This window comes from Rhagoletis pomonella, unplaced genomic scaffold, assembly GCF_013731165.1.
Source record: "Rhagoletis pomonella isolate Grant_MI unplaced genomic scaffold, Rhpom_1.0 Rhpom_scaffold_00004, whole genome shotgun sequence".
In the NCBI taxonomy this organism is placed as follows: domain Eukaryota; kingdom Metazoa; phylum Arthropoda; class Insecta; order Diptera; family Tephritidae; genus Rhagoletis; species Rhagoletis pomonella.
This window is the reverse complement of record NW_023458558.1, coordinates 22,428,573-22,447,725: the sequence shown is the minus strand read 5'-3', so window position 1 is coordinate 22,447,725 and position 19,153 is coordinate 22,428,573. Positions and strand designations below refer to the sequence as shown.

At 37.5% G+C, this 19,153-nt stretch overlaps 1 protein-coding gene across 1 annotated transcript in view; it reads left to right on the top strand.

Annotated features, from left to right (window-relative positions):
* Window positions 1–18,905, top strand: part of LOC118737249 (DNA-binding protein D-ETS-4) — a 69,270-nt gene extending 50,365 nt beyond the window's left edge. The window contains exons 2-5 of the mRNA XM_036467642.1: window positions 8,408–9,536; window positions 11,212–11,372; window positions 17,250–17,325; window positions 17,397–18,905. Of these exons, the coding sequence (XP_036323535.1) occupies window positions 8,408–9,536; window positions 11,212–11,372; window positions 17,250–17,325; window positions 17,397–17,755 (1,725 nt within the window). The 3' untranslated portion in view covers window positions 17,756–18,905. The remainder of the gene's footprint in view (window positions 1–8,407; window positions 9,537–11,211; window positions 11,373–17,249; window positions 17,326–17,396) is intronic.
* The last annotated feature ends 248 nt before the right edge of the window (window positions 18,906–19,153 follow it).

The window sequence follows — 19,153 nt, the reverse complement described above, 5'->3', positions numbered from 1 at the left end:
TTTATACAAGAGACACTCATTCATACATACCGCACACCGTCTTCAAACGAGTCACAACTCAAAATAAGACGTTTGTCAGAAAATGCGAAGAACTATTTCTTAGCACATGATAATCATATGGGCAAGCGCGACTTTACCTTAGGTTTTTTTTTAACAAATTATAACAAAAATTTGCTCCAGCTTTTGCTGTAAGATAAATAAAAGTTCTCTATGCATATTTAGCGCATAATCTCAAAAATGCCAAATTTTGAGTTGTGACTCTTTTGAAGACGGTGTGCGATATGTACAGTATCGGTCATATCTATAGCACGCCATTTCAAAGTGATATTGTGTACCACTTATGTTTATTTATTTATTTTTAAGAATTTTCAATTAAAATATAGTTCTTTCTCTAACAAACCCCATAAAAACCCAAGTTTAACAATTTGTAGAAAACTACAAAAAAGTGCAACAAAATTTCATATAAATTTCAAACTTTTTTCTCGGAAGTGTTAGAATTTTTATGAATACACAGTTTTATAGCCCAATCAATTTTAGTCTGATAATGTGCAAATTTGAGGTGGCTAAAGGTTACCGTTGATTTTTTAAAATTTTTTTCCCCAAAGGTGTTGCGGTTTTCTTCCATATACCAATAAATTGAGTTTATTCATTATATGGAAGCCAATTCGACAAAAAAAATTCTAAAAAATTAACGGTAATTCGTAGTTACTTGAAATTTGCACATTATCAGACTAAACTTGCAGGGGCTAAAAAACTGTGTACTAAAAAAAATTCTAACACTTCCGAAAAAAAAGTTTGAAATTTAGGTGAAATTTTGTTGCACTTTTTTGAAGTTTTCTACAAATTTTTAAACTTGGGTATATATGGGGTTTGTCTGAGAATCAACTAAATTTTAATTGAAAAGTCTTAAAAATAAATAAATAAACATAAGTGGCACACAATATCACTTTGAAATGGCGTGCTATAGATATGACCGATACTGTATGTGTGTTGTATGTCCTTTTCCTTCTAAAATAAATTAAAGCGATAATGGCTTGATTATCGGTTTGGAGAGGTAGGCGGGGGCTATCGTCAAACTTTCGTTATGCTCAAGGCTAACCTACCTTAACCTCAACTAAAAGTACTACTCCTCCCCTCCAAAAATCATTTTAAAGCTTTAAAAAATCTTTATTTGTCACCGAGAAGTCGTCTGTCGAATTTTTAAAGTTTTATACAATACTCCTCATTTTCAGAATATCAACGAATTTTCTAAACTTAGTAAATTCAACAGACGACTTCTCGGTTCAATATTTCGAATAGCCCTTCCAAGATTTAGACGTATATTAGGCAAAACCACTTGCGGACATATTTCTCATGACAAAAAAAAAGAACTTAGAAGCCATTAAAAATATTTCAGTGACAAGTAAATATGTGACTCCGAAATGGTAGCGCGTACTGGTGCATATTTTTCCATTTTTTTTTACTTATGTGCATACTTACCTCTATCGGGTACATACCAAAAGCAATCTTTCAAAACACAACGATGCTTACCAATGGCTAATGGGTAGCACTGATTGCATGTGTTGATAGGGCAAATACTTAAAAACGCGTACTTAACCTGCGTCAGTTTATGATTGAGCATAAAGTTGTGCATACAAAATATGTACATACATGCATACATATGTGTAATGGGCTTTAAAATGAAGATCGCCTTAAAATAACATAAACAACATGTCAGTTGGGATGAGGAGTAAGAGCGTGGGGGGGGAAAGAAGCAGCAGGGTGTGTGCAATATTTGCACTGCTACCAAAAACAAACGCAGGCTTTTAGAATTAGAAGTGCAGGTTTAGAAAATGTGCAAAACAAAGCACTCCTCTTCATTTCAGCTAACTTCGCTTAGAACTCATTCAAATGCACAGTGAGCGGTCGTGGCGGGCCGGGCAATGACGGCTGGCTGACACTGTCATCACGCATGCGCACGTGACGGCTTGACTTGCGACACACCGGGCATCATTTCGCAAGTTAATAGACACTCCAAAAAGCTACAGCCCTTTCGTTACGCAGCGCTGTCGTTTACTAGTACATGCAAAGGTATATACTTGCATATCAGAGCCACTATCAGAAATGCCAATGCATATCTCAAGCATTTATAAAATGGTGTTTTCCTGCGGCTAGTGACGTGCACATAAATTACTTACGACATTTGTGTGTGCTGTTTGTTCTTTATTTTATTACTAAATATATATTATTTATTTTTTTCTGTTTATTCGCTTTATGATCAGGGCTTAGGGCATTGCAGGCATTTGTTGCTGTTGTTGCTGATTTAGACACAATATATGGTGACTATTTCGCATGTTGAGCAATGCCTTCAGCATAATTCATTTGAAATAGTCACTATCGACGGCATAACGATGATTCATGTGTCGGCGGGGCCAAAGACACTAGCCATAGTAGACCTTCAACAAACAGAAATAGCAAAAATATGTACGATGTGAAATAGAAAAGGAAAACAAAGGCATCACACAGCGCCTAAGAATGTGAATTTTAGTGTTTTTCAAACTACTTATGTAGAATCAACGTCAGTAGTTCGTCTGTTTATATTTCTTGTTTTTGGTTTTTCTTCTTTGACTTGCACACATTTCGCATGCTATTTGTCAGACCTGTTTCTGCAGCCACAAATGACTATCGAAAGCTGTTGAAATTGATGGAATTCAAATTAAAATCGAATATTTGGAAATAAACGAAAAACGAATTAACATTCAGTCGAAGCCAAACGAAAGACTGTGGGTACGAACTTGCTGCTGTGGTACTCGCACTGACGTTAGCGCTGCATTGCGCTACACAGCGAGTGGAGAAAAATGTGAAAGGCATTTTTATACCAGCAGAATGCATATAAAACGTGCAAAATATTTTGAAATATTTTAATATGCCTTGCGCATTGTAGGCGTGGTGGTAAAACTTCCTTAAAGATATGAAGCATGAAAATTATATCTCGGAAAAGGGGAAGATGAAAAGGAAAGTGGGCAATTGAAAAGCAATATATAATATAATATAATATATTAGGGGTATACTCGGAGTCTCGCAGAGCCCTTGCGCCTTTGGGACAGCTTCAAAATCCGTGCGACGTCCAAGACTGTGATAATACCCTTATTTAGTTTTTTTTTCGAGACTTATTTTTATACTATTCATCTACATTTCTTAGTTTGTTCGTCGTTTTCAATTTCCCTGTCATCTTCATATTCATTCATATCTTTTCTTATCTCTAACTTCATATTTAATCTTTACCTTCATTTTCATCTCCATCCCCAGTTTTTCAAATTTTTTTTTCTTCATCTATTTCTTCACCTTCATATTCTCCTTAACATAAGCCTTATTCTTTATCGTAATCTTATGCTTAATCTTAATCTTAATATTATTCTTAAGTTTAATCTATATTACTTTCAATCAAAATCTTGATTTTAACCCTAATCGTAATCTTACTCTTAATCTTAATCTTAATCTTAATCCCAATTTTAATTTTAATCTTAACTTCAATCTTAGTCTTCACGTTGATCAAGGTAAACTTGGAAAAGTCGTATAGACTCAGCTCTATTATCTCTGGCAAGCTTCTGAAAAGGTGAGATTCCAAGAGCTCGAGTCTTAGAAGCTCGAAAAAAACAAAAAAAAAGGCAAATTAATTGCTCCTGTCTCCCATTGTGAAAAATTCTTTAGGGAAGATGGGTAAGAAGCCTAGGCGGGTGCACGCTAACTCTTTCTCAACGCACATCCCACCTTGGAATGTATGGATGGATGGGAGTAATTGGCGTCGGTCACAGAGTTATCGCAGGAAAAAATGCGGCTGATGAACTGGCCAAAGGCGGTTCGCTTTAGGAACTATCGCAAGAAGAGGAGCTCCCTTGCCTACTTGTGGACTTCTCTTCAAAAGACGGGCCTCAGGTGAACTCAACGAACGCTGGAGGAAAACCAGGGCATGTGCTAGAGCGAGGTCATTCTGGCCGAGAGTGGCCCATGGGTGGTCTAGGGATCGCCTTAAGCTCGTGAAGCTGGATTTCTATCCTATCGGGGTTCATGCAGTGAAATTAAATCCGGATCCCATTTGTCGCAGCTGTATGGAGCGTCCTCCTGAATCAACTCAATTCCTCATAGACTCCCCAGCTTTTGACGGATTACGGCTGCGGCACTTAGGAGCGTACTTTCTGACAAGTCGGGAGGATCTCTCCGCAACTTAAAGCCTGATTATTTCAACTTTACTTAACTTAACGGAACGTAGAACTTAAAGAATCAAAATTAAACAGATTTCGACGTGGCATTAAGTTGCGTTAAGTTTCGGCTGTTCAATTATAAGCAACATCCATTTAATAGAATTTTTAAGTGAGAGCCATAAGTTACGCTAAGTTACCATAATCAGACCATAACAGTTGCCACCTACGAAGCTTCATTATTAGCTCTCAGCAATTCACGCTCTAACTTTACACAAAGGACCAAAGTCCGCGGTCTAAGTGAGCCCCTTAACAAGGGGCAGTTATAACACAAATGAATGCATCTACAATTTTGCGTCGCCTACAAATAGCAAGTGGTTCCCATGATAAGCGTTTTCAACGCACTCGGAGATTTGCCATTGCCTGCCGAGGAGATGTTGGTTCGACCAGGGATCGAACCCAGTTCCTACCACTCCGTACGCATCACTCAGCTACGGCGGCTGCCAATTCTTCATTTTACATACAACGCAAATAAGTTTTAAAATATATTTATCGCATTTCTATCGTATCTCATCCTGTTACAGTTATAATAAATTGCGCATAAAATTAGATCACTGTGGAAATTCCATAACACTTCCTACTTAAATTATCCAGTATAGAACAAATGCTGCTTTTGTTGTTAGCAAACAAATACATACAAATGCACGTAAATATGTATAATTGTGAACCAGAAAACCCAACACAACTGGAGTTTTCCAAACATTAACACAATCGCAACAATGTTCTAAATATGCAATAAATCGAGTAATGGGATAATTGAACAAAATACAATTGTTCGTAAAAAATATGATATGTATAAACAATTGTCAGCTTTAATACATTCACATGCTAGTGTCGATGTAAGCTGTTTAGGTTTTTTCTCCTCCGGCTGCTAAAACTCGGCACCTGTCACTGTTGCTGCTAATAAATTTTTAATTCAAAGTGTAAACGTCATAAATCGATTTGGAATTTTCACGCGAGAGAAACACAATTTGCCTCATTGTGTTAAGTACATATTTTCGTCTGTCTGTCTGTCAGTCTGTCTGTCTGTCTTTTAGGTCAGATAGTCATGAAGTGTGCTATTTTTAGAAAATTGGAATTCATTAATTTGCCTGCACAATTGACAAGTTCATATGATTTTATAGGCATGTGTGTGTATGTATGTGATTTCTTCTTTGTTGCTTACTATGTACTTTTTTTTACTTGTTGTTATTCTTTTTTTTCTTGTTTTTTTTCCCAGCAAGCTTTGTTACAAAAATATTGTTACAGCTAGAGTTCATGGCATATTATCTTATCTGCCCACAATCACCAGCACTTGGATTACGATTGCCAGCTGCCAGTGGCCGTTGACGTGTTGTTGTAAAGCCCCATTGTAAGCGTAGTGTTTTCCAAGCTTGGGTTATTCTACATTCCCCAGATGTGTGTTGTTGTTTTATTTCTTTGCTTTATGTTTATTTTATTTTTTTTGTTAGTTTCAGTTGTCAGCACAACTCAATAAAAAATGTAATAACTTCGTGACTAGTTAGCATTTACATATTTATGTCTGCATTTTATTACATACACACATGTGTGGGTAACTAAATACGCGCATATGAGCTTCAAACAATATTTGAATAAAATTGCCAGCGCCGAAAGCACATACATATGTACATGCATACATACATATGTATGTATGTGTGCAAGTGCTTAGAACTTAACAGCAACATTTAACTTTTCTGTCTCTACTCTGCGCTTATTCTCAAACTGGCTTTGCATTGGAAAACCCCAAAAACATTTTACAAATCAGCCAGTGGCTACAATATTAGCACTCGCACAGTGGAAGAGTTGCGCTTACAAAGAGGTAAATACAAAAATGTTCTGTTAAGTTAACTTTAAGCTTTCTTATGTGAAAACATGGTATACAAATATTTGGTATATATGAATTGACGCTCATGAGAATGTACATTTACTCTCATCGTAAAATAAATATCCATTGTCATGACTAATTAGATGGAAAAAAATTTTTTGTGAATTTTTATTCTCAAGAGAATTATTTTCATATTTTACCAGAACCTTCGAATTTAAGGAATATGCCCTGGTTGGTTTTCAAGGCAATGAAGAAACCTCCGATAATGTTCGAAAGAATGCATTAAAATGAACATTCCTAGTTACTGGCATTCGGCGGCTCCTTGCTTGAGAGCAAAATAATCAAGGCACAGGATTCACACTCCCAAGTCAGGCATGCAATTTAACCCTTCCTTTGGCTCTAGCTGGCATGTAAATGTTGTTCTGAGCTCACTTAAACCAAAAGTAATAAAGCTAGTCGTCTTTTCCGGCAACTTTGCCTTACTTATCTCCGACAAGTTCATGCCAACCATAATTGAGCTAATAGAAAAAGCACCAGCAACATTACTAAGTAGGCCAACCATTAATCCTTTCCAAACAAAATTAGTCTTTCAGTCATCCTCTGCCGAGATCAAAAGTAGCTACATGAATCTCTTCTCCAAATCAAAATATGTAGATATAATTTTGCACTCCAAACATATGTACTTGAAAAAGGGATGTACATAGGAGGAGAGAGTTAATAAGTGTTTATCGGCTTAACATACCTCAGAAAGGACTCTTCGAAAAGAATGGCTATATCATCAGTCCGATTGCAGCCTGTGGAATCCTAGTCTAGTAGAAAAATCAAGATAAATGCTCACAAGTCTTGGCATATCGAGAGCGAACAAAACATTTCGCTGTCCAATAAAGAAGAAGAAGACTTAAGAAAAATATCACAGAAACAAAAATAAAACTATTCCGGTCCACTTTCTTTTTAAAGCGCCACCATTTACTCAGACTTCTATAGGTTAGGTAAAAATATTATATGCCAAAAACCTGGGGTTTTTAGATGATGTACCTATGTGCATTAAAAAAATTTTGAAAACCGCGCACTGTGCGGCGTGTTCGATACGCTTCTCAGGCTGCCAATGAGCAATAAAAAAAATTGCATAAATAAATTATTTTTATACATGGATACATAAAAAAAAAACACATATGTTCATATGTGTAGTACAACAGGCGCTGTATATTTTTATATACACAAACAAATCAGAATAGAAAGAAAAAAATGTGCTACCAATAACAACTACTTAGACTCAGCGCGGCTTTGCACCTAAGCTTGATCAGTAGTTGAGCGCTTTTTATCGAGTCTCTTATGAGCGTAGCCAAAAGAACGCCTCAAATCAGCTAAAGCTTTAATATGCTGAAAGTCGAAGACTAGTTGAATATGATTTAGAATTTAGGCTGTCTGAAGCTTGTCTATATTTCTCTTTTGCAGGGGAATTCTAAAAATATACAGGTACACGAAAAACAAACATCGGTTAGTTGAAGTGACAGCTGGCCGCTGAGAGTCGGTACTGAAGCTTAATGCCGCAGCATCAAAGCGCGCTAACTGCGCCCTTTTGACCAACTATATTCAATTTTATTGTAACGCTTTTTTCGCTGTTTTTTTTTTTGTTGTCGTATTCATTCAAACGGGGTTGTCGTGATTGCGTGCGCTCTCCAAGGTGTCATTCATTAAGCGGGGGTGCTTGCGCTAGCCTATGGCAGCCACTGGCCTATGACGGGCTTTCACAGTTTAGCAAATATTATAATGCTTGGGGTTTTTCTCTTAGTCGCCCTATGTACCGCAGACAATGCCGCGCGCGCCCGCCCGCTCTAACGTCACACCCGTACAATCCAGCGTGCAAACACCTCGGCTTGCAGGTGAGACAAGCCATCGATCGCATTGGCGTTTAGCGGCACGCTAGCTAACATTATTTAGCTGTGTCATGGAAGCTGGAGCGACTAGTTTTAGAATGACGCGCTTTGTTGGCGGTGTATTCGGCGGAATTCACTCCGCCAGCGGCCAGACTGCTTGATTGATCTGATTTCGATGGAAGCGTACGCGGAAGTCAAGGCTGTGAATGTGATACAAGTAGATCAAATAGGCTAAAAATAACTACAATTTTGAAGTTTCAAAGCATTTTCCTTTCAATACAATAGAGAACTAGTGCAAGTAAAGAAGTGAGTGATTATTTGAAGAGTGAGCTAGGAAAAAATATAGATATTTGTGTAACAAACGCATTACCAGTATAGCCATAAGTGTATAGAAATTGAAAGACTATAAAAAGTTTAACCTGCGTTTAAAACAAAAAAAAATACTTTTTTCATTTGTCTCATTCCAGTTAGCTCAAGCAAATTGCTTCTCTTCACCTAAAACTCTGCCGCAGTTGCAGCTGACAACTGTGACAAACCCATCAACGCCGATGCAATCCTCTGCGCACCTGTTGCCTTCACTTAAGGTGGAACAAGCAATTTCCGCAAACACATTTCTCGAGCCATCTCCCTCGTCGTCTGCGTCATCTTCCTTCGGCGATCCTTTTGCCGCCTACGCCAACAATTTCGATCTATCACTACTACCTCAAGATTGCGTTTCAACAACTGGCCATATACCCACCATTGTATATCAATTTGCTTGTAGTACGCCAACGACACCGACATCGCCACCAACAACAACAACAACATCAACAACAGCGCCACCTGCGCCGACCAACTCCTTATTAACGCCGCCCCAAATAAAAATCGAGCAAGGTTGGTCATTCGGTTCCTCTATCTCCCTGCCGGAGGAGATCAAACGGGAGCCACAACAACAACAGCAACAACAACAACAACAACCGATGCTAAATTCACCCAATCAGCTAATACCACCACCTCCATATCCACACATTTATCCGTCACCTCAATCGAGCCCCGCTCAGTCGGAATACGGTTTTCCACAAGCACAGTTTGCCAGCTGCTACGAGTCGTTAAGCTCATCGCGTTCATCGCTGCAGCCCGCTTCGCCGTATCCTTCGTTAGATGCCTGCAATATTAAACAAGAATTGCATATTCTGCCACCATCGCCGCCAGAGTCCAATTGCGAAGCACCATCACCGCATTCTTCGTGGGTCGATATCAAATCGGAGCCCATCGATGCTGATGTTGAGACCTTGATTGACTTGAATATGTTGCTCGATAAAAAGGAATTCACTAGCGTAGCTTGCAACGATTACAAGCACAGCAACAACGCGTGCGCAATGAAACAATCGGTAATGTCTGTGGAGCACCAAAAGCAGCAGCAGCAGCAACAACAAAACAATCAGCAAAGTCAAGATCAACAAATGCTCCGCGAGTTCTTTGAAGATAACCGATTTCGAATGGGTTTTGGCAGCATGGACGAAGTTAGCGGCAATATCGAACAAGTTATATCAATGGCTCTAGAGGATACGAAGAGCCAGGCAGTGGAGACCTGTGCCAAACTGCAGATATCTAAAGGTAAGTGAAGCTTCCTTTTACCACATAAGAACTGATCGGTAAACAGTTTGTGATTAACCAAATCTGGTTGGTGTTTAGAAAAGAAAAGCGCGGAGGAGTCTTATTCGAATTATTTTTGTTAAATTCCGAGAAGATATTTATCTTTGTCTTTTTTACGGTGTGTGTAGTAAGGTACACAGCCACTTCCTTTCCTTTACGGCTAGAACTTCTGTCTGATAAACGCTACAGTGGGCCGGAATTCGTACGGATAATCCTAACCCCTCAGAGAAAACCTAATATCATAAAATTTAATTCCCCTCTTCTCCATGGTACCTAAGTTTTTCCACTCTCTTCTTGCCGGGATTTTCATCTTGAAGAGCCAGTCGAAGATGGGTACAGGGGCGGAGTAGTCGATTTCTTGAAAACAACTGTACATACAGTGTGTGAAGTATAGACATGGCCAAATCGCCGACCCCTCCATAACGCCAGACTTTTTAGTCTGAGCGCCGAAGCGGCGGCCACGTTTTTCCTTACCAGATTTACAGCAGGTATCTCTAACGCCTTATATGGGGTGGTCTTTTTAACTGCCAGAGATGTATTGTTTTGGGTAACTAGCCTTTTGAATCGATGTCCCAACTACCGAAGTGTAAATCCAGGTATCCGTCCACATTTGTTTCCGACAGCTTGCTTTTATGTGTATAATGCAACATTGGTCTTCTTAACTTTGTCCTCTATATTAGCGTTCTACGTAAGCTGGCTATCTAATACTATCCCTAGATATTTGACATCCTCCTTCAAATTAATCACCGCGCCTTCGAAAATTAACGGGGAGCCCATGTTTCCTTGCGAAGATAATTAATTCAGTTTTATCGGGGCTCATTTGGAGTCCCCTATTCTCTGTCCAGTGGGGAATTAGATTTAACCCTTCTTGTGTTGCTGCTTTTATTTAGTGCTACCAGGCTAGAACTCCGTAAGTAATAATCGTTCGGATGACTGTCTGTACATACTGTCGTTCGACATTCGTTGGCAGCCGCTATTTACTCGACATTACTCTTCTCCGTAATTTTGAAGCCAAAGCTGATACCTAAGTGTTCCGCTTTGAATTAAAGGTTCAGTTTACTCCCATTCAGTCTTTGGGGCTACAATTTAAAGTATTTAACTCTTATCCCATTTCCGTTTGCTCATTTAGAAAATGAACCCAGCTCCGATCCCATCAGCTCATTAGGTTTTAGCAAGAATTTGCCGTAAACATATTAGCCAAGTCATCTGCGCAGCCAATTACCTTAAAGCTTTCTAATAGTCCTCCTTTGGGTTGGGTTGGTTATAAGGTGCGGCTATAAGGTGCGACCGAAGGTACTTCAATATGTGTAAGCCTCACGAAAGCTGATCAAACTAACTATTTAGAAAGGGTTGAGGTTATTCCTCCTAATAAATGCCCGCCAGACAGCTGTTAGACTAGAGATTAGATATAATTACAAAAACGAAAGTCTGTGCCTTTGCAAATATAAGGAGCTCTTTTGACCGCCTGCCGATCCAGACTGCCTAATAAGGACCCCATGATTGCGCATGTCCTAGTTTTTGCCCAATAAAACCTCCTTAATTGATGTGAAGAACTCTTTGAAACCACTAAACTCTTATCGCCATTTTGAATATCACACTTCAATATGCACTTACTCGCTTGTTCGTTTTCTTTTAGATCCCTGCGACTGGTCGGTATCTCAAGTACATTCTTGGCTACGTTCTACAGTGGCACAATTCAAATTGCCCGAAATCGTGAACTTGGAGCAGAAATTTTCAGAAAATGGTGCAGCATTAATTTTGCTCAGCGAGGATGAATTCAAGCAAAGAGTGCCAGAGGTGAGTAACAAATGAATAAACAAAATAATTTAAATCGAAATGAGCAACTCCATAAAAAAAGCTATTACATATGAGCATTTCTGGGTCCATCAAAGATTATAGCAAATTACAGACAAATTCATGGTAAATTTATATTATGCAAGACCATCTCGTTAGGCTAGTCGTACCTTAGTGGAGCACATGAAAATTAATAACAGAAATGAGTAGCATTTCTGCTATACAAATGCTGTACGTTGTACGGGTAATAGGTATTTGCCCCAAAAAATACAGTTAAAAGGGAGCTTACAAAGCTGTGCGAGGGTGTCCGAGATGAATTGAGTGTATCGAATGAAAATCGGCCATCAATACAAGACTAAGAAATGAATGAGGCAGAGCGAGCATTTAGTTGGAAAAAAAGACCAGCTTGTTAAAGCGGCCACAAAAAAATTAAATACCAAATATATAAATTCCAAAGAGTTACAAAATCATAAAAACCTAACTTAATAAATTTGTACAAAAATGGATAGAAAAACAAATTTACAAATAAGTATAAATAGGCATGCATGTTCAACAACAACAAAAATACAATGTAAACGAAGAGGGGACGCGAGAGAATTGCAGAAACAAGTTTCGTAACTGCGTTGACGTCATTTACTTCGTTGAGGCATCTGCTGAATGGGGGGGGCGCGGATGATACGCCCGTCCAAACACACACACACACACACACACACGCACACCTCCGTATGCTTAAGCGCACGCTAGTGTATGCTCGCTCAAAAAAGCAGCAGCAACGCGCGCGGCTAAAAGCCATAATTAAGCCAAAACAAAACAACAACAAAAGTTAAATGGCAAGTTGCCGCAGACGTTTATTTTGTACATACATACATATACATATGTATGTACCAGCGGCATACTAACTGTTAGTAAGCTTTTAACGCACCTTAAAGCAAATTGGACACTAACGAAGGGAGAGGTAGGCCGAATGTGTTAAATTTATTTTTGGACCAGCAAAATGGAAGTTGAAAAAGAAATGTTAACAAACAGATATGTAGCTAGGTGGAAGTGTGAGAGCGCGAGAGTTGGGATAAAAAGAGGCGAAAATGCTTTGGAGAAAAAGTAAAATTGTTGCTGCCTCCAATATGTTTTTTGTTTGTATTTTTTATTTTTTTGTGTCTGTTCTATAAACGGGTATGCAAACGAAAGTAAATGAGTAGCACAAATTGTGTTATAAACAAGTGCAACTACAAACATCGCTGACATTTGGAGTAAAGAGTGTTGCCACATATTGCATTTTAGATACGGAGATATGCTAATTCCTAGAAGTGAGTTCAATAAATGGAAAACGAATGTGAATTCGAGTACAATTACGAATAGAAATACGAATATGACAAAGAAACGAAATGTACAAAGTTATCGGACGAGGATAACGTTTAGTACTTGTCCCTAGCAAGATTCAAGTACACCTGAAAGTCCTGCACCTGCTGCTCTATGAAAGCTACGCAGTTTACTTTAGTGTGACAAAACTATGGCACCTTATGTTCGAATTTATCGTGCAAATACAAAATTTAAGACCTTGATTTCATTACAAGAAAAAATCGCTTTCAGGCCTCTCAGTAAATTCCGAAAAGATCTACGTGGATAACACAGTTAAAGCTCCTTCCTCTTTTTTGTCTTTCACAAGGTTCTAATCTAAGTACGAAATTTTAAGACCTGCTTCCATATTGCAACCCACTCAGATAAATATCAATAATCTTATGATGAAGTAAAAATGTTGATATTTAAGTTTAGGGATACAAAACATAGGGAAAAAAAACTTTCTCACTAGTAAAGTCAATATTCCTGCGTTGTATTTTAATTAAAATTTTAGAAAAGTGGCCACACTTAATTGAACGCTAGACACCTATGTAGACTTGATTAAAAAAAAAAGGTATTAAAAACTATGGAATAGCATAGCCGAAAGAAAAACTACAGAGCGAAACCGGCAAAAGCGCCTACAAAAACAACAAAGACATACTTTCGACAGCAATGAAAACAATCGCGATAAAAACGACAACAACCGCATATCGGCTGCCAATCTTTCGGAAGTGCAGAAGTGGAAGAGCGCAACGCACAGTAGCTTCAGCAACAGCGACAGATTGACCGCGATCACGTCAAAGGCAAGCAAACAAGCACCAACCAACCAACGAACCAACCAGGCCAACCAGCCAGCCAGTTGAAGAAGAGCACGCGCGCAGAGTGACCAGAAGCAATGCAATCGATAAAAAAGCGAAACGAAAAAAATCAGTAACCGTGGTCATGGACGAAGGTGAAAAAGAATGCGAGTGTGAAGGTTGTTTAGTGAAATTGTAACTGTCGCTATCGTATCGTCCCCTGCACGTTGACGACTGACGACCATCCCGGGGGGGCATCAGGGGTGGCGACTCAAAGGCCGTTCGTTGTTGTTGCTTTACTGCCATGAACCAGCTGGAAAATTATTATGCGCCGAATTGTGATAATTTACCAAATCTTATGCGATGTGCATAACACACGAAAACCATCAACAACAATAACTCAGCGCCACAAAGTCCGAGATGGAGTCAGAGTCAGAGTCAGAGTGAGAGGAGACACAGACAGACTCAGCGTGGTTGTGCGGCTAGTTGCTGAGCGGCAAATTGTAAACCACAGCGCTCCACTAAACCAATGCAAGCGATATCAGCAAAAACAAGAAAAAAAAACCATTACACATCGCATGACGATGCCGATGTGGAAATAAAGTAACTGAGCCAACGACCAGCAACGACATTGCAAGGTGAAAGTGAGCCGACTTTGTCATTGTGGTTGTTGTAGTTTTTATTATTGTTTTCAATTCGGCTACGCTATATACTGTATGTATGTATGTATATTATATTGCGTGTCTTTTGGAGGCTTAGCTGTGTGTAACAATTCATGTTGTTAGGCCAATTCACTAGCCTAGCCCCCGTACAAGCCGCTGCTACGTCCCCATCTTGAGCGCTTACAATTCGGCTCAGTTGGTCGGCTTGATCGCTGGCAGGCGCATTCATGTGCTCTTTTGTCTATAAATATCACAATGTTAATGGTTTTGGGTTTTAGTTTGTTATTGTTGTTATTGGTATACATATATTGTGCATCCACAGTTGCTGCTGTTGTTGCAGTGTTTGACTGTTGTTGGTCACTAAGTCAGTTGTAATGGTTGTATGTATATGAAAATATGCATTCAATCACTACTCCATCGACTCAACTGAATGCTTGACCGGCAATGTGTCGCGTTTTCGGGTAAATGTTACAGATGCTCTTGTAGTGGAAGGGGTTTTAATAACCAAAATTCTAGAAACACCTAAACAATGATTATATATGTAATTATTCTCACTTCTTACACAAGTCAGTGTAGGCAACAGGCAAATGCTTTGCGCTGACTAAAATGAAAACAATTACGTTTTCAGGGATTTTCTGTCAAAGCGGAGCATAAGTCAAAAGGAAAGAAATGGGAGTTCGGTAGGAAATCGTAGATTGAACGTAATCTACAGTGGTGGGAAAATAAAACAAAAAAAGTATGTACGACAATTGTTTTATATGGAAGAAAAAGCGTAACACCGTCAGCAAAAAATAAATAAATTATTAAAAATCAACGGTCAAATTTTTTTTCTAACGATTCTGATTAAAAAGTTTAAAATTTTGATGCAAATTTTTCGAATTTTCCGGACTTTTATATAAAGTTTGATATTGGGACTAACATAGGTTTCGCTAGATAACGAGCTATATTTTCATAAAAAATAATAAACTTTAAATTTCCTGCCACTATATACTCCATAGGTTATTTTATGTAGATGATTTAAAAGCTTTTGTCCATAAAATATTTAAAAAAAATAAAAGAAAAGTCAGAAGCTTAAATGTAGTTTCACAAACCCAAATTTTAGAGAAACGAAAGCGACTTAATCGAGGGCAAGTTATTTATTATTTAATACCTAAAAATTCTACCTTGCTGATTACACCGCGCGACAGTAAATTTTACATCCGAAAAAATCATTACATTCGCGACACCACGGCCCAAATATAGTAAAACTGCGGTTTTGTTTTTTCCCTCTGGCGTCAGGATTTTTTCAAAAGGTCCTTGAAATTTGAAATTTGATTTCAACAAATTCAGTGCAGTGAACGAAAACCGTGTGGGTACAAAATTAAAGAGAAAATTCTGTAGAATTAAGGCCAATTAAATTTTTTTTTTGTATTGAAAATGTCATTTTGCCAAAAAATTTAATTTTTTTTTACTCTACAGAATTTTCTTTTGCATTTAGTATCCATATTTTTATTCTACATTTCACTGAATGGTTTGAATAATTTTTGGTATTACATAATCATATCTGTCAAATTATAAAGTCCTTTAAAAAATCCTGACGCCAGAGAGAAAAACTAATACTCAACTTAAAGAAAGAGCTTTATGTCACGAAATCGGGATACACATTTTCGATATGGGGAATAGCAGAGGGGCTTTTTAAGGGCTTACCACCTGCGGAGCTAATCAGACAGAGTGGAACTCCGATTTTTATTTATTTTTAGTGTACACAGAAAGGCCTCTAATGGAGCCTACGTTTGAGGTAGAAGCGCTCGAAATATTTGTGTCTGCTACCAACCCACCACAGAGAGTGCAAAGGTCAGGTAAGATATTCACCTGTTCAGCTGTAGTGGAAAAAGCGAAAATTTATGCGGAGGGCCGTACACAGATTATGCGAGCTATGCAAATATAATACCGTTACACTTATGTGGGTGCCAAGGCATACATTTATTTTCAATCAATCAATCAATATATTACAAGCTGCAGGAAATTGCAGCCACGTAAAAGGCTTGTAATCTGTCGCCTTATGTCACAGTCTGCAATGTTCCTTGAGATACTGGAGCAGTGCTTTAAAGATGACGAGCATGTGCTAAATATATCTACGTCCAATCTCAAGGACATCCGAGCATATTGAGGAGAACCTCCTTATTGAGTTTAAGTGACTTAAAGAACGCTAGGAGGAGCGGCTGATCAGCGATTATGAATTACGGGCTAAACTGACCTATTTGCTGGACAAGAGAGAACCTAACTATGTATCGTCTCCAAAACAACTAAAAAAAATAAAAATTCAAATTCATTTGGTTAAGTAATTACAAAATAGTTACATACATATGTATAAAAATCGAAACATCTTCATAACATTTTTATTGCATATATCGTTGGCCGCAGCCTCATGTCACCAAAATCTAAATCAATTTTCAATTAAAATAAATGCTTTTGATGACAATCGCATATCAAATTTAAAATCAAATTGCAGTTGTGATTTGATTGTATAACAACGTCTCCTCCCAAAAAAGCGCTTACATAATATTTAGAAAAGCGAAGACAAAAACAGAAACAATAATAATGACACCAAAGAAGCGAAGAAAAAGGTTAAATTGTGAATACAAAATTTATGTAAATGAGAGCTACAAACTTTCGGCGAGACAAGGCCGAATTTTTATACCAAAAGTAATATCAAAAACTAACGACAAGAGAGGCAATAGGTAAATCGTAAGTGTGATGCAGCTAAGTAATATGACTTTGGCTTACCCAGAAAACAGAACTGGTTTTTTATGGTTTTGGTTTGGTGGGAGTTTCAAGAAACTTCCGTTCAAGAAATGATCCCATGAGCTATGTTTTTAGTTATAGCGCTCTTATATATGTAAATGCTACTTCTCTAGCACGTTCTAATATATGGTACGTACGAGTAGATACTTCAAACTAGCATTTACATATGCAAATACATATCGTGTAAGAGCGCTGTTACAAGTTTCGAACTATACTCATATTTATCTTATCTTTTATCCACAACCAAAAGTTCTTGTATCTCTAGTTGACTTACTATTTTTTCTCTCCTAAATATATTACAGAGCGGCTCCGACTTGTATGCTCAACTGGAGGTATGGCGCTACCATTTTAGCAGCAATGCACCAGAGGACAGCGATGGTACAAAATTTTCAACTTTTAAAATCAATAGAACACAATTTTTATTTTACTCTCTCGCAACACTCTTTTAGATGATGAGGAAATGTTGCCAACTACCAGCGCCTTGGCTGTTGCAAAACCAGCTGAAACTAAACGCACCGGTCGCAGCGGTGGCTCACACATACATCTATGGCAATTCCTGAAGGAACTATTAGCCGAGCCACATACACATGGCACAGCCATACGTTGGATTGATCGCAATCGTGGCATATTTAAAATCGAAGACTCCGTGCGGGTGGCGAAGTTATGGGGCGGGCGTAAAAATCGTCCGGCTATGAATTATGACAAATTGTCGCGCTCAATAAGACAATACTACAAGAAGGGTATCATGAAGAAGACGGAACGTTCACAGCGTTTGGTTTATCAATTTTGTCATCCATATCAGTTGTAAGGAGCGAAGAGCGTGAGGTAGGTGATGTTAAAGAGTGGTGGAGCGCCAGTGGAAGTTGGCGATTCAAAGGGCAAATGAGCGCAAAAATGAGAGCCATATCAAATGGCTTTATTTGAAAAATCGCTAATTTATTGCTATTTATTTATTTATTTATTTATTTATTTATTTATTTATTGACTTATGGTATATATGTATAGTATGCAGACATATTTATTATGAAGATTTTTTTATCCGCGGAAATTGAGGAACTCAATTATTTATTTATTTATTAAATTATTTATTTATTGTTAATTAAGAAAGTGCCTACAAATACTTCATAAATCTGGATAAATTACGTAATTGTGTTAGGTTTTGTATGAGAGTTGTCAGCAATGCAGTTTAATCGGGCCATTCTATTGCATCGATATTCTGGCGCAACAAAAACGCTGCAATAATAATATAAAGCTTCGAAAGCACCATTGCGTGTGGTGAAAAGCTTTTTGCGACAAAATGTTAATTGTTTTGAGTAATTTTTTTTCCTTGCAAAAGGTGCAACAACTAACAAATTTCGCGTTGAATGCATAAATGGTTCTCTTAATCGAATATTTACATTTAATGCCCTTACGATTTTTGAATCTCAGAAATGTCCAGTGACAAATTGTTAACTTCACACAAATCAAAAGTGATCAACGAATTAAAGAAGTGTTTTTTTATATTTTTATACACAATTATTATTGCTTTTTATCGCTTTTGAGCATATATAACAATACAATTTTAAAAGTAAATCGAATTACTGGTATATACAGCGAGTGTGAGCTTCAGAGAGAGCGTTTACTCTATTCGGGTCCATATAAAATCCATTGAAAGCTTTACAAAACTGCTCCCGTGGGATATGTTTTGGTCATAGCTGATATAGAGCACAAGTCTAATGCCGAGTTTCCACTGGACATTAAAATGGCAAAAATTAAATAAAATGTTTACCATTCAAATAAGGTCTTTATTTTTAATGTAATGATACACACTTTTTTCTCACAAAACTTCTTTCATAGAGAAAAACTCTTTTAATATATTATTTTGCACGCCCTACCCCTACAATTACCCGTACTTTTGAATTAATTGCTTTACTTTTTGATTAAATTTTTTTTTATAATTAATTTCTTTAAAAAAAATATATGTATATTTTCTTCATTTGATGTTCGGAAACTTGTTTTATGTATTTTTTCCCTTTTTAATTAAATTTCACCCCTTATTGCTTTAGATTGAAGCTTTTTCCTTTTATTATTGTTTTAAAGATATCGTTTTTTATATTTACATTTATTTTTTTCGTTTTTAATTAATTTTCTTTTCTTTTTTAGATCACTTTTCTTTTAGTTTTTAAGATTTATTGCTTCAAAAAATTTTTATTTTTTATTTAATTTT